We start from the raw sequence: 23,652 nt of genomic DNA, 5'->3' as shown, positions 1-23,652 counted from the left end.
TTTGGAGTGGTCAATATTGTCGCCAGCTGACAGATAGTTTGGGATTCTCTTTTTCATTTACTCTGGACATTGACCTTTATGGAGCGAAATATGGAAAGTTTACATTTATAAAGAATTAAATAAGCATTATTGTACCTAAAGGAATAAATAAAAGTTGGTCAATAAATGTCGTAAATAACCCAATTTCTTTCAATCGGCTGTTTCATTTATTTAAATGACAATATTTGGCATTTTAATCATAAATCAATACCTCTTATAATGATTTACCTTTTTTATGATTCAAAAGACTTAAACATTTTGGGATAGGTCTTTAATCCAAACAAACAATTGTGTTTCATTAGATCCATATGTTACTCGATTTCGGCTTGACATCATTTAAAAACGTTTGTTGGGTTGGTAATAAACAGGAGTTTGTATGATCCCTTTGACCAAAGACTACAAGTTGCCGAATTTTTTTTTCTCTTTTTTTTTTTGCTTTGCACAAAATTGCACCTTATCATTTTTGCTATAGCCAATCGATTATAATCCACTACGTAATTGCGTTATATTAGAAACATTTTAATGGTATTAATTGCACATCCTTGAAATTGGGATAATAGCTCACTGCCCACTGTTACTATCTGACACTACATACATACTTGTAGTTATGCAACCTAGAAAATTAAAGATTGATTTAAATTTGATATTCACTTTCTTTTTTTAAATAATACTATATTTTGCTATTTCATTACAGAATGGGTTTTAATTACCTACTATCGTTATCTATTCTTGTGGCTGCAATAACCACTTCACAGTAAGTATGCAAATTATTATTATTATCTCATAGTCGGCTCAAGAAAAATCTAGGGTATTTATTTTTCTTTTGGTAATTTTCTCAGGAAGTCTTCCAACGATTTTGTTTGAATAAGTGCCATGCCACTATTCATAAATATAAATATCCAAAAGTTCCTCTTGAGCAAAACATATATTCAATAACAATAGATTGGTTGAAATTTCTGATTCGTGATAAGGTATCCATTTTTCAGTAATACCCAACAGAAAAACAGAATATATATTGCTTCCATACCACCCTTAGCACACGACTGTTTCTACGTGTGGATTAAAGGGTGGAGGGGCAGAGGAGGGTGGCAGGCCATGTCAGTATTTCAGAACTGGTTCTGACCTTCACTAATCAATGAGTTCTTAAATGCCCCCACCTAAGGATTCAAAAAAACTCCCCTGCAAAATAGACCAAGAACCTTAAATATATATTATTTGTTACTATAGGAAGACTAAACTTTATCACACTTCCAAAACATGTGAGTTTTGAGCCTCTTAGATTTGTCATAGTTTTTCTTTTTAACTGCAATACAACTATTTTTTTCCAGATGTGTAAAAGATGCCAAATACATGGTTTTATTACCAAAAAGCTTCCGACCATGTACCCCCTATACATTTAGTGCCCGGGCATTGGGCAAAGCATCTTATACTCTAACAGCTCAAATTGAACACGGTAGCTCAAATGACCCTACAGTGGTTGTTGCCAGTAAACCTGTCAACATAAGTAAGTTCATTTCTAGATTTGAAACACGGTTCTACATTTTCTATTAGTTCTGTAAAAGACTCTGACTAATCTGGCAGTATACTTGATTTAATTGTTGTACAGTATACCACAAACCTGTCTGACAATTTGGAGAATTATTGACAGAAATAAATGTTAAGGGGAGCTCAGGTAATTTGCTCATTTTTATTCTGTAAATCTGCGACCACCCAGTTTATCCAAGTCGCTTATATTGAGTTCGACGAATGTCATGCTTTGAATCGCTAGTCGACTTGGGCCCACCTGAGGATTATCTATATCTTCAAACTTTATCCAACCTTGATGTTTAAGTCATCATGGTTTGTGTAGTGACATAGATCATGCTTAACAGTCTGTCGTATAATAATAAAACTACTTCTTTTCAGGAACTACACGAAAGATAACAATGACGGTGAGTTAGACATTATATACAAGCAAATTTCCACAACCAACCTTTTGTATCCTTACTTTTAACAATACATTTTAGGTTTCTCTTCGATTAAAATGAATAATGCGCTTCTCTAATTCACCAAATGATACATAACGTTGCTTACTAAAGAGTTTTGGTTGAAATTATTGCTTCCATTTAAGTTAATTAACATTTGTTTGACCATTGTTCCATAGCAGACTGTATATTTTTGAATTTATTGCTACATTAGTATTATGATATGATAAAGATTTTTTTTATATTGCAGCCACCATGTGATTTAACGTGGAAAAGTTACTATATAAAGGTCACAGGAACTGGTGGAGCAAACTTTACAGATAGACAATATTTGAATTTTAACACTAAAAATCTGGAAATTATAATTCAAACAGATAAAAAACTTTATAAACCAGGACAAACAGGTACTTGTTAACTTATATAACGTACTATAATCAAACCTATACTTGTAATTGTTCCAAATTTACGCGAAGAAGCGGTTCTTAATGTCTTCATAGTGGACTTCGTTTTTATATTGCTGAAGTAAGTTTACATTGCCTGCGTAATCAATGTTTCTGAAAAAAAGTATTTAAGTAAGCCAAAAAAAAAAAAAAAAAAATGCTGAGTGAATGCTTCGAGTTTCAGCATTTTGAACCGCGAACATATCATAGGTCCTTAAAATTGGGCAACTGAATCTGGTTAATCCAAGTTACTAGTTTATCGTCTTGAAGGCAAAATTCACTTATTTATCATTATATGCCATCAAGATAACTGCAGTGCACAGATAAATTCATATATCATCTACTTCTATTAACAGTTAAATATCGAGTATTTGGTGTGAAGCCTGATTTACAAGCAGTACAAGATACATTTGAGGTCACAGTTACTGTAAGTATAGATTTGTGTTTTAATTACGACCTGAAGTATATCCATTAGCATATATTATTGAAATATATTACCTTGGTCAATTCAATTCAAGAAGAGCTCACATCGTATACAATAAGAGTTAACCTACTATAAGCAAAGGCAAACAAATACAAAACCATAAGACAAATTCCAGAAATGAACCATAACATTGGACCACACTCTGAAGTATCATTAGAAATGAGCAATATAACATTTAAGTGATGGGTAAAATATGTAATATGTAATAAAAACTGTTCGTCCAGGATCCTAAAAATAACAAGATTCAACTTTTCACCTCAAACGGCGATTCTTATGGTGTTGTTGAAAATGAATTGAAACTGTCCAGTGAACCAATATTTGGAACATGGCAGATTAAAGCTTCAACCAAGGTAAGATTGAAATATTCCATGTTATGTTTCCTTAAAAGCAATGACTTGCTTCACTTGAACTTGAAGATCTTCCCGTGTCGAGAAAAAACCTCTGTTGCGGTATATGTGAAATATTTGTTGATGGGGTGTAATCAGTTAGAGCGAAGGATTCTTGACATTTTTTGCTTGTTTCAAGAAATAGTTGTTGTATTCTCAAATCTGAGTGAATGTCTAGTGCCCCTGAAAAAGTTAACTCTCCTCATTTCAATGGGCTAAGATGGTATATAGGATCTTCAGTTTTCTACTTGTGAAAGAATTAGAATTTTGTGTTGCTAAATGTTTACTCTGTCCTCAAATGGAAGTAAAAATTCAACTCATATTTCACGAATATTGCAGGTATATTCATGTTAAACAATTGTTTTCCTTTCAGGGGTCAGAACATGTTCAAACATTCAAAATTGAAAAATATGGTACGTTACAGCTCAAATTATCTCACACTCGAAAGATATATTCAAGAGTTCTTTTTAATTTAAAACAATGCTTCTATTTCTTAATGCTCCCTTAGCAAAGATAGTATGTTGTGGATATTATCTTACCGTTGCTAAAGGAACAAGCTATTTCTTATGCTTAGACATCCCAAACATCCCTCCAACGGCATTGTTAACACAATACAGAATTTAACATTCATCAAGATGTATTGATTATAATTTTTGATAAACGTTTAAGAGGACTGCGAGGGAGATTTTGATTTTCTAATTGACACATTTATTTCATGTCCAAGTTTTACCAAAGGCTGAAGCTAAAGTTATTATGCCATCCGTTGTCGGTGAAAAGGATACTAGCATATATGTTAAAGTTTCCTCACAGTAAGTCAATACCATTTTACTTATCCTGATCTTCCACATAAACATTGGTACCTAAATACTATAGTTTGAACTTTTCAATGCGATAGATGTATCAAATAAACAAAATTTGTTATGGGATTTCTTGGAAACCCAGTCGCAAAATGTCACCGAGTGTTCCGGAAGAGTGAGCGTGTATACTTGATTTGCAGCATTGTTCGTGGATATGTATCATAAACCATTTTGGGTGTATATGGACTGCTTTTCTCGATTTTTCATAGTTTGACTCTTTCTTCCTAATCGCTTCAGAGATTCGTCAAACACGATTCTATCAAAAACTTGGGAGTTCTCAAGGTATATATTTTTTACCTATTTTGTTGACAACTATCAGACAAATCATAAAATCGGAGTGATTCACATATACGTTTACGATTACGTAAAAGTTACGATGTTTCTGTTTACTTTACAGATATACATTTGGAAAACCTGTAAGCGGTCTTGCTGAAATTCGAATCAAAGTAAATTGGTATGCTACTAGAAAGTGGCAAAAAGATCCAGCCACAGGAAAATATGGTTATATAGACGTCACACAACCCGATCTTATGTATGAGATACAGGTAAAACACCAACCTACATCGGAATCATCAGGTTTATTACAGCTGGCTTTTGGGAGCTACTATCGAATCTGTATACGTAATGTACGTAACAAACGGCACATGTAGACTTTGTAAAGGATATAACGAAAAGGTAGTATGTGGTGGTTTAAGTAATATTTTTTTATTTCTTTCAGCTTGATAAAAATGGAGAAGCATCTGTATCAATACCCATGACAGAATTAAAGACAATAGCTTACAGAAATTCCATTTCCTATAAAACGATAGTTGGTCAAGTTAATGTCACAGATAAAGAAACCGGTGCTAAATATATCTCTCAGCCCAGTCAGGTCTCAATTTCAAGAACCAGAGAAAAGATCAGCTTTGCTCTGAATCCACAGAACTATAAACCTGGATTCGTCAACAAACTCTTTGTAAGTACTTATCCTGGTATCTATTAATAAGGTTCTTTTTGTTGAAGTTCCAAGATCTTCCCGTTTACATGTGTGTATTAGTAAGACTTTGATATAAAGATTTCATAACCGCTAGGTACAAAGGATCTCTTCGCATCCTTTTGTTCTGTATTGTATTGTGTACGCTAAAAAAAATAAATAAATAAATAAAGTTGTGAGTTCCTATTCCTGTATACAAAGTGATTTAAAATTTATCATTTTAGATTGAATTAAGACAACAAGATGGTAAACCAGTACAAAATCCCAAAACAGTAACAGTAACTAGTAGAGTCAAGGTTGAGATTATCAAACCTAAAGTTTTGAAGGAACCTACCACTACACCAAAAGCAAAGGTACCAGTAGCTGTCCCTGGAGAACCAGTCCCTATCGAACCTGTTATGGAAAGAATGATCGCATTGCCTTACCCAAAAATAGATTGTGAATCTCCCGAATACGAATATAAAGATTTACCAAATAAAACACTCAGTGTTCCTGCCAATGGTTTGGTACCATATGATTTACTTGTTACAGAAGAAAATTCCAGAGAAGTCACTTTAAAGGTATGATATTTAAATAATAATAGAGTCGGTTAATTTGTTCAAAGTGTTAAGCTTCAAAGTTTTCGAATCAGTGGACAAATGCACGATGAACCATTTTAGACCGAAAAGTAGAAAAAAATGAAACACCCGTATCCATATCACAAAGATAACAACTTAGGTTCCATTTATCCTTTATAACAGCCCATCCTAGCAAACCAATACTTATCAGTACTTGTTCACAGATATATAATTTACATTTACTATTAAGATGAGATTTTATTGTAACACAGCCACTTAATGTTTTCTGTTTTATTATTTTAGGCTGTTTATGATGGTGATACAGATGTCACAATTTCTCAAACATTAACAGCTTTCAGATCTCCCAGCAACACGTTCCTGTCGCTAACTCTTACTACACCAAAACCGGCATCGGGACAGAAAGCTGAATTTGTCATCAAAGCTACCAGAGAATTTGATCTGGTATATTATACGGTAAGAGGTTTTGTCGAGAGGATTCTATTTTCAACCAATAAGACTATTTGATCAACATAAATGGGGCAAAAATTGTCTTGTTTTGACTGAACACACACACGTTGGTTTTGCCAAATGGTGGAAATGTTCATAACATGTCTACTTAATGATATAGTAAGCATTTGTAATTGTTAGTTCTGCTATATAATTTACTGTAGTTGACAAGACTAAGGGTACATGTACTATGTTTTAGGAACAATACATGTGCCTCTAATATCTGAACAATCCAGACCAATGTAATTTCAATGAATTGACTGAGTGGGACTTTTTTCCAGGTCTTGTCTCGAGGATCAATTGTATTGTCCAGTTTTGAACAGTTTAACTCTGTTGCAAGAGTCCAAAAGTTGGTCCTTCCCATAGAAAGTCTTATGGCACCTAAACTAAGAATTATTGCTTACATTCGAGTTGAAAATGACGAAATTGTAGCTGACGCTATATCCTTTAATGTCGAAGGTGTCTTCAAAAACAAGGTGAGTTAAATCAATAGTTTTTGCTTCAAAATAAGACCAAGATATAAATTAGTTATACCCATGTAAATTAAAGAATAACACATGTCTGTGCCATGTATACACTCGAAAAGTGGTCGAACTTACGACTGGGAAACTGGGCTTCAACGACTGGTCAATGATACTGAAAAGTAACAGTTGCTGTCAATTGTCAACAGTGGTTTTTCGTGTTCTCCTGGGAAAGCTTGGATCTAGTCAACAAGAGCAGTCAGAAGCTGCTTCTATTCAGCTGATCGCAATTTTTAGCTGCTGATTAGGACCATGTCGACTGCAAATGATCCCATGAGGTTCAGTGACAACCCTTCACAGTAATGAGTATACGAATGTACTGTCCTTTTGTAGACATGTTTTGTTTTTTAATTCTGGGTACTCATTGAGGCTTTTTATTTCCCAAGGTTTCATTAAAGTTCGATGCCAAAAAAGTAAAGACTGGATCAGTATCAACCCTTGCTGTTGAAGCTTTCAGAGGTTCCAACGTGTATGCTGTTGCTGTAGACAAGAGTACAACTTTACTGGGTGAAGTTTCAGATGACCACAGTCAAGATGTGAGTATTTTGTTTTTGGAATCCGAGACATCACATATTTGCCCTTCCTTAATACCAAGGTCTCTATTCTTCTTACCCTTTTTCAGAATGAGACATCTAACTTAATAATGCTTCCTTTATTGCAGGTTCAAGATTTCCTTCATCAATTGGATAACGGATTCACTCCATATTATGGTGGACCATGGCTGCGCGGGGGTGGCATGATTGCCTTTAGGAAGAAGAGAGAAGCTTTGCTCAGAAAGAGGCGTGAAGCCGAAAAACGATCCAAACGATCTAGTATATGGTGGCCATATCCCTTTTTCACATCCGGTACTGATGTTGAAGATATGTTTAGGGTGCGTTAGTTCCCAAAGAATTTTTCTTGGTCTCGTTTCTTCAAGTATGACTCCAACAAATATTTAGTCTCTCGTTTTTCCCACAGTTTTCTTATTGCCGCATCTGGATTCTAATATAAAAGTAGGGGATAAATTCAACAGTCTTTCGAAAACACTCTTCATCTTGATATTTTTGTTTTACAGAATACGGGATTACATGTTGTATCAGATGCTTTGATTTATCAACACAAAGAACCAAGATCCTGCTATCGAATGTACAATAGTAAGTTTCGAGAGGGAAATATGGTTTGGATGGACTAGTCATCTTTGCTAGTTTTAAGTTGTAAATGGGAACAGATTAGTGCTGGCAAGATACATCGGTGAATCGATGTACCACGATACGACATGTCACGATATGCGTGTCGTATCGCGACGTCATGTATCGATACTTGACGATACCTTTCATTCCATTACAAAATCTGTTGTAAGTTGGTGAATGAAATCACAATTTTTTTCACTGACTTGACTGGAATTACTGGATGTATTAAAACTTTGAAAATAAAATTTCAATTTTTATCCCATTACCCATATTGCAATATTTATCGTATCGTGACCACTGTATCGTATCGTGGCATGATTAGCGATGCCCAGCACTAGAACAGATAATCCTAGAATCCATTGTCTGAAGATTTGGCAAACGATAGCCGTTTGAGAGCTTCAGCAAAAACCTAAGTTTGCATCTGAGAGAAGCAATCCTCTCCTGCGATAGATACGGGCTCTTCGTTGTTTATGCTTTTAAAAAAACCATAATTTTAACGGAACGATATCGTATCAAGCGTTCTCATTAATGTTGTAGTTGTACATGTATATAATTTATCTATGAGTGCATCACAGGTAATGACATGTTTCTGGTTCTTTTTCTGTTTGTAGGATTTATGCCCATGATGGCTATGGCTGATGTAGGTATGGGAGGTCCTCCTGTAATGGAAAATGCAGCTATGGGCGGAGCTGGAGAAGATGTAGAAACCAGATCATTTTTCCCGGAAACATGGATTTGGGACAGTCAAAACGCCGGGTTAGATATTTTTTCTAATTCTTCATGCCATACATGATAATGATTGTTATATTTTCAGGAAAGTTTGCGAGAAAGTTCAAATCTTCCAATAATGTAGTTTCTTCAGCTAGTGGGTCTGTAGGCAGCGTCGACGATGAAGTCTCAACTCGCTCATTCTTTCCAGAAACTTGGATCTGGGATTCCCAAATTACTAAGTTAGTTCTTAATACGGTTTTGACAGTGGCAGTGTTCGTGTATTGCTTTGTCTGTATTACGTCTGTACATCGTGGTTTTTATTATTATTTGTTAAAGGTGACAAACTAGATCTCTTAGTTCTTAGTCCTTAGAAATGTGGTTAAATTAAACACGAAACAAAATATCTAGATACTTATGTAAATTACATTGATAAAAAGACTTGACTCATTGTAAATTTTTACCACACAGTATCCTAAATATCCTAAAGATTTTACCCTGTATTTTGTACATTATGTGGTGATGGTTGCTTTAACGTATCCCATTGTGTCTTCTTGTAGGGATGTTAGTTTCTAAAGAAATTCGACATTCTAACCCCCTTCTCCCCTCTGTGTTGTCAGCTTAATACCGATGATGATTGTCTGAAGCCAGACACCAGAAAGTTAAAATGTCAATGTCTCAGTTTCTTTAGCTTCAAATCTCCAACAGGTCCTCTATTGAAAGTCAAGGGTCGACTTGCGCAAAAAGCAACTGCAGCGTCTACAGCATTTGCCAGTATGGCAATATAAGATTAAGCAAAAAGTTATTTATGTCTCGATTCTATTTTTAGCTCAGCAGGAATCGCCAACTTTACACTCAAGGTACCAGACACCATCACAACCTGGGTTGCCAGTGCTTTTGCTATTAGTAAAAATCCTTCAATTGGAGTCGGTATGACGTCAGATGTAGCTGAGGTAAAACATTTTTGACGAAATAGAACATATTTATGAAAGAAAAGCATGAACAAATTTGATGATCGATTGAAGTACTTAACGCTCGAACAAAATGGGTTCGTAGTGCAGGAGGAAACATTTTTCAGCAATGTGTTTTTTTTTTCATTTTTTCGCAGAACCCCTACTGTACACACCAGAAATTTCATTGTCATTGTCATTGTAATCAGATCCAGTCTGCTTCACTGTCTGCATGCAACCCGATCAAAAATATGTTAAAGTAGGCTAAAAGAGCAAGGATAGTTAAAAGTGAATAACTGACTCTATAATTTATATAAAATGCATCTGATTTCAGTTGACAGTATTCAAAGAGTTTTTTGTGTCATTAAACCTGCCGTATTCTGTTATAAGAGGTGAAGAAATACGTTTACAAGCTACTGTGTTTAATTATCTTGGTTCAGCTGCCAATGTAAGTTAATAATGCTTTACAATCATTGAGTGGTATTGTGCTTTGTCAAAAAACCCTGTAAAATTTATCTGTTTTGATCTTTTTAGAAATTAGACTGTCTTTCTCAATCTAATCTGATTTCAGTTTCAAAATTATTTAATAATATTTTAGGCGGAAGTGAGACTAGAGAACCCTAAAGGTTATGTAGTTGTTAAAGTGGATAATGGTGGATTTGAATATGAATCAACACAAACACAAACAGAAACCGTTCAGGTAAGTTCCAATTATAATCTATAATATGGTACAGTGGTGGCTACAGACCTCTGGATTGGAGGGGCGACTGCCAAATTCTTTTTCGAATCCATAAACAAAAATGTATTTTGGGCCCTGGGAGACAGAGGGATGCATGGCCCTTTTTCTCTAACCCCTTTGGAGCCGCCACTGATATGGCTTTCTTTGTCGCAAAGAAAAACAAAAACAAAACGTGACAGAACTCAAACAAGACACAATGGCTGTTCGAAAATATAAACTTGACAAAAGAAAAAATTCAATTTAATTTGTCTGAAATTTGAATTTGTTAAAGAAGAACATTCTTGATGTCTGAACCAATTCATATGATTATGACTACAGAGTCCCATATGCTTTCTCATCGTTTATTCCAGGTACCCAACGACGGAACTGCCAGTGTATTCTTCACAATCCGATTCCTAGAAGTTGGTAATATTGACCTCCAAGTGTATGCAGGAACATCTGGTGCTGGTGATAGAGTTGTTAGACCAATGTTGGTCGAGGTGAGAACTCTTATCGACATATTTCGTTCTGAGGTTTGCTAGCCCGATAGCCCTTTCAGCTCATAATGTTAATTATAATCGAAATTAATTCTGCTTGGCCTTTACTTAAGTTCCTTTGGGCAATACCAGTTTGTCTCACATGTCCAATATTAATTCATAATTAGCCAAATTAGAAGAGAATTACCAGCAGAATTCAAATGAGTGACCGATCAAGAAAGGTCAAATAGTCTTTTTTGTAAACTGTACAGATATGGACATTTATGATTAGTTAAAAAGCTTATATGCATAATGACATGATTAAGCATACAGGATAATTCAATAGAGAATATTTTATGATATTTGTATAGGCTGAAGGAATACCACAAGAATATAACGAAGTAGTGTTAGTTGATTTAGATGAAAATCAAAGAAAATTTAATCAGAGTATACAGATCAGATATCCTAGTGATGTTGTTCCTGATTCACAGAGAATTATCATCACTGCTTTTGGTATGACTTTATATTTATCATTGTTTCTTACTTCATAGCCATAATTCACCTATGGAGAAGGGTTATATAGGCGAATGCCTGTTCCCTAATCCCATTCATACTTTTTATGAATAAAATATTGTTTACAAAAAAAAAATAATTCACCTATATCATTGAATATTGTGTGAATCATTGAAGGACTTGTTAGTTTGCATTAAACGCAAGGAGCACAATGCAAAATATAAATACAAGGAATGGTATCATACAGATTAAAACAGAAAGGAAAGTATGGGTAAACCTGTGTTACTTTGATGACCTCTCGACAGCTGGAAAACCAAGAAGAGTATGAATTAGAAGTTGGAATCATTGCAACCCCATTCCACTGAATAATTTGTATCTTTCATGGGAAGTTAGCCTTTTCACAGTATCATATTTACATTCGGAAAAAGATTGTCATATATAAGTCCAATTTCGTACAAATCTATTATAAATGAGCAAATTTTGAAAGTGGCAATAATATTGATAGGCAAGATGGCTGCCTAGTGTAGTACTGTGTCTTGCTCTCTGATATGTTTAGAATATCTAGAGTTATTTAGTGATTCCTATAGTTGAAAATTTACTGACAGTTACTTAAAGTTACCAGGATTACATGTTTTATGTGAAATTCGAATTTGGATTGATATTCTTGGAGTTATGTTGAATTTTAATGTGACTATTGTAATTGTTGTGATGATTACTTACAGTAGAGAGAAGCTTTTCGCTCTGAATAGTGAACTTTCTTCAGTAAGTCTTGATCAGAGTATATTCAACTTGTTACCTGAACTTTCATTAACCTTTAATAAACCAGTAAAGGTGAGAATATCTAATACAAGGAGGTCTAGAAAATGCAGAGAGGTGAACTTTAATAACCTAATTAACTTAACCCCTGATGTCATCCAATCAAGTTTCCTAACTGATCAAGCTCAGAAATCAGGCCATGGTGTTCATTTCAACATTAATAACCTAATCCAGCTCTGTTGGCTCTGCCCATGTCACTCCTAATCAATCGGCTAGAAATATAGGTGTTGTCTTTCATACGCACATGACCATGGTCACACAAATTAATAATGTATGTAAAAATTGTTTTTATCATGTCAGAAATATTGGCAGGATAAGAGAATTCTTAACAACTGATGCCACGAAATCATTAGTACATGCCTTTGTTACGTCGAGGCTAGATAATTTCAACTCGCTTCTCATTGGTTTACCAGTAAAGCACATTAATAAACTTCAAAGGGTTAAGAACACGACAGCTCGTCTGATTTCCTTAAAACGAAAAACCGACCATATCACTCTTATTCTATACGACCTCCATTGGCTCCCTATAGAATATAGACTAGAATTTAAAGTATTGTTACTTGTTTACAAATGTTTGAATGGTTTAGCTCCAAAATATCTTTCTGAACTCCTTACTCTTCACAACCCTATTCGTGTAACTAGATCTGCTCAAGACAAAACTCTCCTGAAACCTATGCCTGTAAAATTCAGCACATATGGAGAGCGATCATTTGTATATCAAGGTCCTATACTGTGGAATAAACTTCCAGTTGGGATACGTTCATGCCCCTCAGTTTTAAGTTTTAAGACATCTCTAAAAACTCATTTGTTTTTAAAGGCCTATCCTACTATAGGTCCTAATCTTTAAATTATTTAAATGTATTTAAATGTGTTTTAAATCTATTGTTAAATTTATATATTATAATATTATTTCTTTGACTTAATATTTACATCAATAATTGAATATTTTAAATTTTTGCTATTTTAATATGGATTTTATATGTTAATCTTCGTTGATTTATCTATTGTACAGAGCCCCTGAAACACTGTCATGGTGAAAGGAGCGCTTTATAAATGTTGTTAATAATAGTAATAATAATAATAATAATAATATGAATTCATCAATTTGATCTAATTACACAGAAAATGATCAATGTTTGTTGTTTCGTTTTTTCTAGGTGACCCATTAGGATCAGCACTGAACAATATTGAAGATTTAATCAGATTACCAAGTGGCTGTGGAGAACAGAACATGATCAACTTTGTACCAAATATCTATATTAGGAAATACCTTGATGCTACTGGACAATTATCTTCTTCTTTAGCTGCTAAGATCAAGAGTTATTTACAAACAGGTATACTATGAAACTCGACGAATTTTCTCCAATCCAACTACCAACTACTACGACTACCAACAACTACCTAGTTTGCGATATCAGCATCCGCTGGAAGCGAACGTCAACTTGTCATCTACCTACCTACCTACCTACCTTATGTTCTGAGGGTTATCATAGATTTGGAAGAAGATTTGTACTGTTTCCATAGTTCCTTGTTTCATTTGCCTTTTGCGCTTCCATTTTTACAAATTCTCATACCCATGAAATACTAAGACATGAAGGGTGTATCTGTATTATTTTGAGGGTATGTCATATTTTAAGCGTTAAACACCCAAATTTGTAATTGGATTATTGACCCTTCCCTTAATATTTCTCTTTTTTTTATTAAAAAAAATAGGTTATACCACAGAGTTGAGATATAAAAGATCTGACTATTCATTCAGTGCCTTTGGTGATAGAGATGATTCTGGAAGTCAATGGTTAGTTTGTTTATTTTAAGTGATGCCACTGATCACAACACCTTTATTTGTCAAGGGCGTGTAAAATCAGAAGTTGTCAATCAGTGGAATATCGATATTTCAAGATCTAATATTGATATTTATATATTAATTCATGATTGAATATCTAAAAGCCCAAACCTAAAGTTACCAACCGGGATCCTACATGCATCTCAATGAGTATCAGTAAAGCCAAGGAAAAGCCAGTTACATACAAGAGGGTGATCCACTGTTGTACTATTGTCGCTTCTGAATGATTTGTCTTTTATGTTTCCATTTCTATGGATATGATTCCAACCAATAGTTATTTTGCTTTGCTTTATTTCAGGTTAACAGCTTATGTATTGAGAACATTCATTGAAGCTAGTGCTCATATTTATGTTGATGATAGAATTCTAAGTAAAACAGCCGCGTATTTGATTTCTAACCAGAATCCTGATGGTACATTCCGAGAACCTGGTCGAGTAATTCATAAAGAATTAAAGGTATTAATTTAATTTTAAGCAAGAAGCATCCATATTTTCGAGGGAATTGAGACCTCTTCCTTCCAGCAGCTCATAATCTAACCTTTTGACAGTGATCAATATTGCAATCCTCGTAATCATCTACTGCTTGGTCGACTGACGACAGAAATAAAGTGGAGTACATCTTTTACAAGGTCACCAAAGTTTCGTAAGCCGACCCAGCCGACTGATCAAATATCTTGTAAAACACACATGCAAAACCTGGGAATACGAGATTTCAAGTAAGCTCTTGTTTAAATATTGTCTGTAAAGGCAATAATGTATGTTGAAATAAGTGAATATTATTTTAGGGAAGTTCGTTCGAAGGTGATGGTTTAAATGCATTTACCTTGATTGCTCTTTTGGAGGTCAAAGATAAAAAGGTAAGTTGTATAAAGAAATCTATCTCATATTATATGACCATAGCTGTTTTAAATAGCTCGACGTTTCCAATAGGCATTGGTAAACTAAATAAAGTTAAATCTTTTGTTATGTCTTTTGTAACAAAAGCAGTTTTAACGTTGGCCCAGATCAACGACTTTTAGCTGGCGGCAACTGGTAAAAGTGTTTCATCTGAGTCTTTCACAGCCTGTCAAATGATGTCTTGCAACACCAAGTCTGTAGGATAAACTTATCAAAATATCAAATTCTCATAGGGAACCCTTCTTTATCTCATGTTGTTAAATGTATTTCAGAGATATTTGTACACATAACAACACAATCTCTTATATTTATATCTATAATGTAGGTAACAGCTGAAGCAATAAAATCATCTGTAACTCAACTTGAAGCAGCATCAGCAACTATGACTAATATCTACGACCTAGCTATCACAGCATATGCCTTACATAAGGCTGGTAGTAAATATGCAGCTCAACTTTTAGCTAAACTAGAGTCTAAACAGACATCTCAAGGTAAGGAACGTACCAAGCTTTTAGTTGTTCCAAACGTTTTCTGTGATCATTTCCCGCTCGTCAGCTATTATGATAAGTTGAAATTTAGCTGTTACTGAGATACGGCTTTTTATACTTAGATGATACTAAGGTTATTTAAATGTATTTTTGTAGATGGTATGGTATATTGGGACGTAGTTGTTGAATCTGACAGAGCTCAATATTATTGGAATCCACCACATAGAAAAAGCAGTCCAGTTAATATTGAGGCTACAGCCTATGTTTTATTAACTTATGCTGAAATGAAAGAAAAATTAAAAGGCTTGCCTATTTTGAGATGGTTGATTTCCCAGCAAAATGGAAAGGGTGGTTACTCTACATCCCAGGTATGACTCTAGTAATGTTGTCCCTATGTTGCACTGGAAATGAGTATTTTTGTATTTTTGAATATAGCAGGTTGTATTCCCACCCAATCAATGAATCAAAACATAAAAATCAAAATCAAAAGAAACAAAAACATTACTGATAAATATATATATATATATATATATACATTCTTCAGTGACGAAACCCACAAAATTAGATCCACTAGTTATTATGGATATGGTCATTCAGATTAAAATGAAAATCGTGTTTCGTGTGTTTGTAAGCTGCTACTCCTACCTCCGATGATGTGGCTAGATTCTTTTAAAATCGTATTTTTGGATTTTTAGACCCATTAGCATCTCAAATTGTCTCAACCAACCAAAAACACTTTTAAAATTGGTTAGATAAAACATATCAATGATTAACAGTAATGTTTGAATATTATATGAACCACACAAAACAATGCAAACAATTTCGTCAGATCATGGATGGCAAAGAAAGAGGTAAATTGGAGTGTAAATGTTTCATTCTTTTAACAGGATACAGTTGTTGCTCTTCAAGCTCTGTCTGAATATGCTACAAATCTCTCTAGTGGTAATTGGGATGTCACCTTGGATATATTTGTCTGCAGAGAACGAAAACGATGGAAGGTTTCCAAGAGCTCCGCTACTATTCAAAGGAAATGGGTGGTAAGTAAATCATTATCATCATGATTTGATATTGCATTATGATTTATGTAGGTAATCTTTTGAGTTACTATAGGCTTGTCTCTTTGCTGGATGGAGGCCGGTACCCACGATGGGCTAGTGAGCCGGGATTACCTCCTGAAAAATTCTGACCACCGACCAATTCCATTATTGCAACTAAAACTACTTGTCCCTCCGAACAATCAAGTCTGGCTACGATGTTAACTTGATGAACATCTGATCGGGTCATTGTTTTGAAAGACTATTCCAATATTGCAATAGTTGAATACTTGTATGGACATATTTGTTTATGTTTCGATTTTTTTCAGACCAAAGAAACGACATCCAGTGTTGATATTGTAGCTAGAGGTCAAGGCCGAGCTGTTGTCATGGTAAGTCATAAGTAATAGTTGTGTCCAAAAACCGTTTTTTCAATATAGAGTTAGATGCTTTTTATGCGCATGTGTACACTCATTTTGAACTCTCTTACAAATATTACGAATATATTAAAAGGTCATGTGCACATCTATTCATTGGCAACAAAGGGTCTCAAATCCCACAAATGTTATTTCTTATCGAAAAGTTGAAGTGGTTATGCCAATAATGTTGAGCAGGCTTTTAAAATTTATTATCATGGTTCCAATAATTAACGAACGTACATACTAATTTATATTTAATGAATAATGTTTATATTATAGTCTACAGTAAAATACAACATTGCTGAAGTAATAGTTAAGTCAACCTGGGGTCTTCGTGTTGCTACAGAATCTGAAACTAAAGATGTTCTTATTATCCAAGCATGCTTCGAGTAAGTAAACATGCCTCTCTTCATAAGCAAAATCAAACAACAAATTTGCAAAATGCGGTTTGAGAGAGAATATTTTTTCTTTAATACAGTAAAAGTCAATTGTATAATATATTGTAGGTAATAAGTCAGTCTAGAATACATAACTTAGAGTTCGGTTTCCAACGACCAAAGTATTTGTCAACCTTTGAACCAATCAAATTTAATGTCAAGGCAAGTCCTCTCAGTGGCGGTCCGCCATTTGTACTGATCACATGATATGATCGACGAAAATATACGCACGTTAAAATTCGCTACTTTTCCCCCTTCGTAACGGCTCGTAAGTGAGTGGAGATGGGTCCCAAAACGAACGAATGGTCTTCCTGTCTCTCAACCATAAACTATTTATTTGGTACTTATTAAAGAATAATATCGTGTAAGTGCTCGTAGTTAATGTTTGCCCAATGCTTGAACGACGACCATAATTGGTTTAATGACTTCTAAGAATTTTAATTGTTTGTACCTGTAGATGGACTGTTAAGGGAGAATCAAGTGGTATGTCTCTACTTGAAGTCGGTTTGTTAAGTGGTTACACGGTGGATGAAGTTCCTCTTAATGAAAATAAACTCATAAAAAGAATGGAAACAGCGAAGAAAAAATTCACCTTATATATTGATGAGGTGAGATTGATAATACTGTTTGTTTTCTAGTGAATTAAATTTCAAATGAAAGAAGTCCCGAGAGATACGTTGTCAACTTCTTAGGAAGCATACTTAGTATCGCTCTTGTGAACTCGCCAGAACTCAATATGAATATGATGAGTGAATGTCATCATTAAACTCTATTTTATAGGTGGGCAATAAACCAATATGTATCAAACTGCGATTAGTGAAAGCAGAAATTATTGGAAAATTAAAACCCGGTTTTATCAGCATAATAGATTACTATAATCCAGAAAATAGTGCTACAGCTTCTTATAAATCTACATTGGGTGAAGGTGCTCCAGTGTGTGCTCTCTGTCCACAAGGAGCCTGCGGAGATTGTGTGGTAAGTCAAAAATTCAGATCTTTACAGCTATCATGCAATCTGTAAATTTCGTATGTTGTCATATAGTTTTCGTTTCTCTTGGTGCATTTCAAATAGCTCTTTTACAATGAGCATTGACTTTCAGTTAGCATGTGAACTGATCCAAAGCAAATTATTAGCACATGTTGCTACTTTCTAAATTGTTTAATTTTACGATTAATTTTAACCTGAATCCAAAATGTGGTCAATGTTGTCGCAAGTTGTATATTATGCTAGAAATCGACATAATGAGAGATTAAAAACTCATAACTTGATATATTTAAATACTCTATTTCAGGTTGGAAAGAAGCGATAAATGAATACATAAATACACTGAAAGTCCTTGTATATTTCAAATTAAATTAAGTATTTCAAATATTTTTGATGTCTTATTTAATTCATGTGTATGTTTGAATTATTTGAATTCGTCCATATTCTTTTGGTCGACCCCGAATGAGACAATAAACCGAGGCCCAGACTGATCCCTCGACAGTTGGAAACCACGACTATTGAATGGTAGCCATAGTTTAACGGTACTATGTTCAGATTGACACGATAATACAAGTGTTTGTAAACAAAGACAATAGAAACAAAGACTTCGTTAGATTCAAAATGATAATATAATGTATTAGTTGATGAACCGACAGTCATTGCATTAAGTAGGCGGTGTCTTGAATCCTCCGCCGAGGCTCACTGCCTCTCCCATCCTAGTCATTTGAGACTTGATATTAGCGAATTGAAAAGCAGGTTTTTCGGATCCAGGTTGTAATAAAAAGTTAGAAAGTTTTTATTACGTATGACGAAACGAAACCATAAATAAATCTTGTTCTTGTCCAACATGTTTAGCAGTCCCACTGTGGCGAGTTTGAACGTGAATTAAAGTAAGCGCGCCATGTTATCTTTTTTAAAATTTTACTCGTGAGTAGAGATAATGTCGGCGACTGCATTTTCGTCTTTCTGTTGTTAAAACGTAAATAGGCCTATAGTCATAGATCTGTAGGTCTAAATTTAAATTTCCTCGAATTTTAAATATTGTAACATTGCCACTAGAGCTTTCTCAATTTTAGACTAGCGTAGAGGCAGAAATTCTAGATGCTCCACTTTTATTGCATAGCGATAGTATGTTTCGATTAAGAAAGCGCCAGAAGTCTTCCAAAAGGCTCGGGTCGCAAAATTGTAGGCCTACGATTTTGGGTTGTAAGTCGGGAGGCTCGACCCAGAATACACAACGAAATCTACTGTAAATAAATGAAAGTAAATAAATATACTGAACAGAAATGTCGCAAAGTACAGAAAATAGTGAACTGCTTTTTCAAATGGCAATAGTTCAAAAGATTATTTTCAGAAAACAACTGCCTTTGGTACAAAGGATTGTTTGAGTGTCTAACATTATAATTCCATATCGAAGATCTGATCACGTGATCTCCACAGGTGGAGGCTGGATGTCAGTACCTAGTGTATCCAACTCGAACGTTTATAACGGCCTGGCATCATAAATACGAGAAATGGCAAAAACGGATTACAGACGCCGGACAAGTTCTTTTTGGTTTTTGGTCATTGCAGTGCGTACATGGGCGTTGTCATGCTGGAAGCTATGGTTTCGGAGACTTGCAAAATGACGTACAACGTGAGTTCCAAGTTTATGATTGATGCCGATTGAACTCAATTACTGTCGGTGCCGATGTGGTGAATCTATCATGCAGATGTTGACGTAGGGGGAAGCGATCTTGTCTTGGTGTTGTGACTCGGGACAAATATTCAGTTCGTACGCTACAGTTTAAAGGTGTCTTCACAAAGCAAATGAATTCCCAGTGGGGTGATTTTTAGACGGATCCTCGATTTTACTGTGCATCACTGGTAACCTGGCCCACGACCATTTCTCACTTTCTATGGTTTACAGCTGTTAATTCGAACGCAAACGGTATTATCAGGTGAATGTCATAAACTGGTTTATTTTAAGTCTAAAAATCTTACTTATGAAGAAAAAAAAAAAATAATAGTGCCTGATTAAAATTATTATTTCGTAATAATCCTTCAGTGCAACGTTTCTTTATCTGTTCAGTACATCAAAAGATTCAAACTACATCAGCATTATGAATATCTTAACAAGATCTTAACAAGATCTTAACAAGATCGTAAATATAAGAAAAAAAAATCGCATTTTTGTCACTGTAAAATCATTCTTGACAGCTTCCAGTAGACGTATGTCATGCTTACAAACATATATTTTGTCCGTAATAATATAAGCGACTAAAATGTTAATACCCGGGAGAACGTGCTTGATTTGACTAAAGGAATTTCAATATCAAAATTCTTCTGAATCATGAATAAAGGATAGTTTGAACTTTTAATCAAGTGAAATCTACTGGGGAAAGCAAATGACTACCGATCCGTGAAAGTCATTCCTTATTTGCTACATGAAAGCTGATGAAAGCACTTAGAGGGGTATTTTTCTTTAATTTAAACGTTAAGAACCGAACAGAAATCATTGCGCTCCGCCACGAAGCACTGAAACGGCACGTCTTGTCACGACCTCTGCTCAACATTGTGGGGGCAAAATTCGTGCAAGTGTCAGTGTGGCATAAACGGTCTCTATCACGTTCACATCAACCTTATTATACAGCCGATATCATCATTCAATGTTGTACAGAGCACATCGCTAAGTCCTGCTAGAAGGGAATGTAAAAAAGGTAATTTCGACCATGGTTAATCTGACCATTCTCAAGGAGCAAGTTCATCAGCATCTCCGGATCAACCTTCAAAACGTAAACGCTGTAGACCTCAATGAGGCGTTTTTTGAGGAATAACAAGCTAACCAAATCGTAGTTAATTTGAGACATTTGTCAGCAAAAAGTCCTACAATCATAATTGAACCCTGATATATAGCAGATATATCATCAATATGCTTCCGGACATCAGAAATCAACTGTATAAACGGACATGATTTCGTCGGTTTTGATGATTAAATTTTTGATGACAGAATTTAGATTACAATCAATTATCGAAGTGTCTCAACAGGAGACTTCTGTTGCAAGACTAATATCTAAGATAGTAGTTTTATCAAGCTCGAGGACCAAACTTGATTTAGGTGTACAACCACCACAATTTCCCCCACATTTAATATCTATGACATTATTGCTTATCCTGTTGATATAGAAGGTACCAGGCATATATCCATATGTGATCCAATTTGTATCAGGTTTTACCATTAGTCCGGTATCTCTTGTGTCAATATTTAGAGTACCATGAGGAATATCTGGACAGTCTTTCCCCATACAGTCAAATGTTGTTCCATACTTTTGATTGTTTCCCAAAAGAAGTTCCATAAATTTGACATCATTACCATCTATTTCCAAATTTGAATTAACTCTAATTTTTCGAAATATAGCTTCTCCAAATGATTCGTGAGTGTTCTTATTATAAGAACATTCCCTTGTAAGTTTATAACTTGGACTAGTGATTCTATTTTCATGAATTAAAGTGACGTATTCTGTTGGAGCTGTGGTATTGAGACCGTCACAGTAGATTTTAACCCTCTCTGTATTATTATATTGTAATGGATAAAGCCAAAATTCTCCATCAGTATAATTTTTCTCACATTGTTTAATTTGTAAACAGGAGGATATTTTTCTACACTGTCCACCTATCCAATGTCCATTCTGTTCACAAATCAACGTCACGTCTTCTCGAACTACCCCAGGGCCCGAACAAGAGTACTTTGCAGTGGATCCTAAAACAGTCTCTTCATATCTTTTATCATTTCCAAATACAACAGATGGGGGAATGCCACAGTCAAATATAACACACAGTGCTGTTCCAGAATCAAGAAGGCACTTGTAATTATTTGGACATGAATGAGATTTACAAGCATCTAACAAAATCATCTGAAATTCCGATTTTTCGGTGTAAAGAACATCAGCGTTGGACACAAGTGGAAATGAAACTCCACTAACGTTTCTATTGAGATCACACCAGCCAGTCTTTATATTAAAATTCAACGATAAACAGTTAGTTTGATATAAGCATTCCTTGCCACAGTTCATTAAAGACGATGTCCTAATCTTTTGAATTATCAACCCATTTAACTGTTGATACAAAGCAACATTGCGAAGCATTGAAACGTCTAAGCACGTATATTGTGTTGACACAATAATGTTTTGTATTACAAGAATAAACAGGCGCACAGTGCCTATCTTTACCATAGTTCTGAAGAAGATTTCTTCGCTTATTCTTGTTGATATTAGTTCAGAACTAGGAGGATATCTACGTGATGTTGATTAATCTCGCTAGTCTATTGTCAACAATTCTATTTTATAACTATCTTAACAAAAACGTTATATTCCATTTAGATAATCATACCATACATGTATTTCACAATTGCACAGATAACCAAAATTCGCTAATCGTACCGTAAGTAATTTTCATCGTCGGATAAATTTTAACGATTTTTCTGAAATATTTCTAGTCTCTTCGCTAGTCACGTATTTATAAAATATGTATTCTAGTAAAACGATCTATATTCTAGTATGTCTATATTCTACCAGACAAGATGACATATGTCTAGAAACAGCTTTAATACACTTTATAGAGAGCCCTTTTTCGTAATTCTCATTATAGTCAGAGGGATAACCTTGAGAAAAAACGGTTCCTAGGCTAAATTTTTGATTTGCATAACAAAATGGTCGCCATAATATCAATTATCAATCAAGACTTTTAGAAACTTTACCAAGGTTTGAAAACACCCTATAAAAACACAATACAAACAGATTGACTGGAAGGCGTTGTCACTGAAAACCCCATCCATGATACCCCAGACCTGTTCTATGGGGTACATGTCGGGCGAACATGCCACGGCGTTGATATTGTTGACTCCAAGGAAGTTGGTTATGATGGGGTACGGGTGTTGTACGTAGCCAACATGCAAATATGAGTTGTTTCCCTTACTTACTTCTTCAGTTAAAGAGAGTACTTTTAGTTGTGTTCCCTGTAATCTACTTCCTGTAAAAAACATGTCTACTGCATTCATATAGATTAAAAGTTTAAAACCTCGACCAACTCTTTATATGATTTGTACTCAATCATTACATGGTGGCTGGGTGAATTATACTTTACAATAAAAGGCATCACTGGAAAAGCCCAGGTGCCACACATCCTTTTTCAAGTAGGTGATGAAGGTTTGAGACGATACAACTCATGGACGTTGACAGAACAGAAAACAGATCCAAAGATTATCTTTGACAGATTTCAACAGCAATTAGAACCGCCAGAACACTTTCGAGTCAGTAGAATGAAGTTGATGTAAACTTATCGCCAAGAACCAGGTGAATCCTTAGATGACTTTGTTAATAAATGTACACTTCAAGCCCTGAAGTGTGACTTCACATCAGAAGAATTAAGTGAAAGAATTCTTGAACTGATTATAAGAAGTACACCCTTTCCTGAATATCAGCTAGAGAAAGAGAAA

General features: G+C 34.8%; 2 protein-coding genes across 2 annotated transcripts; one reads left to right on the top strand and one right to left on the bottom strand.

Moving 5' to 3' along the window:
• The first annotated feature begins 737 nt into the window (after positions 1 to 737).
• On the top strand, positions 738 to 18,568 carry LOTGIDRAFT_209261 (hypothetical protein). The gene is made up of 34 exons (XM_009057111.1): positions 738 to 793; positions 1,368 to 1,543; positions 1,945 to 1,970; positions 2,254 to 2,407; positions 2,800 to 2,870; positions 3,152 to 3,277; positions 3,687 to 3,726; positions 4,038 to 4,122; positions 4,568 to 4,715; positions 4,889 to 5,125; positions 5,368 to 5,703; positions 6,004 to 6,174; positions 6,489 to 6,683; positions 7,115 to 7,264; positions 7,390 to 7,599; positions 7,783 to 7,861; positions 8,509 to 8,653; positions 9,435 to 9,558; positions 9,890 to 10,003; positions 10,154 to 10,255; positions 10,645 to 10,773; positions 11,121 to 11,262; positions 13,236 to 13,412; positions 13,792 to 13,873; positions 14,220 to 14,376; positions 14,706 to 14,777; positions 15,143 to 15,308; positions 15,462 to 15,673; positions 16,193 to 16,342; positions 16,669 to 16,731; positions 17,038 to 17,147; positions 17,653 to 17,803; positions 17,976 to 18,171; positions 18,487 to 18,568. The coding sequence occupies exons 2-34, from the start codon at positions 1,390 to 1,392 to the stop codon at positions 18,552 to 18,554; spliced, it is 4,542 nt and encodes a 1,513-aa protein (XP_009055359.1). The 5' UTR covers positions 738 to 793; positions 1,368 to 1,389; the 3' UTR covers positions 18,555 to 18,568.
• Positions 18,569 to 21,199: 2,631 nt separating this feature from the next.
• On the bottom strand, positions 21,200 to 22,390 carry LOTGIDRAFT_153184 (hypothetical protein; the record flags this gene model as incomplete). Its single annotated transcript, XM_009057110.1, has 1 exon — positions 21,200 to 22,390. One exon carries the CDS (start codon positions 22,388 to 22,390, stop codon positions 21,200 to 21,202), a length of 1,191 nt encoding a protein of 396 aa, XP_009055358.1.
• Positions 22,391 to 23,652: the final 1,262 nt, after the last annotated feature.

The sequence above is a fragment of the Lottia gigantea genome, assembly GCF_000327385.1.
Source record: "Lottia gigantea unplaced genomic scaffold LOTGIsca_3, whole genome shotgun sequence".
Taxonomy (NCBI): Eukaryota; Metazoa; Mollusca; class Gastropoda; family Lottiidae; genus Lottia; species Lottia gigantea.
Note: the sequence above shows the minus strand (reverse complement) of the source record. Positions and strands in the feature narration are given on the sequence as shown.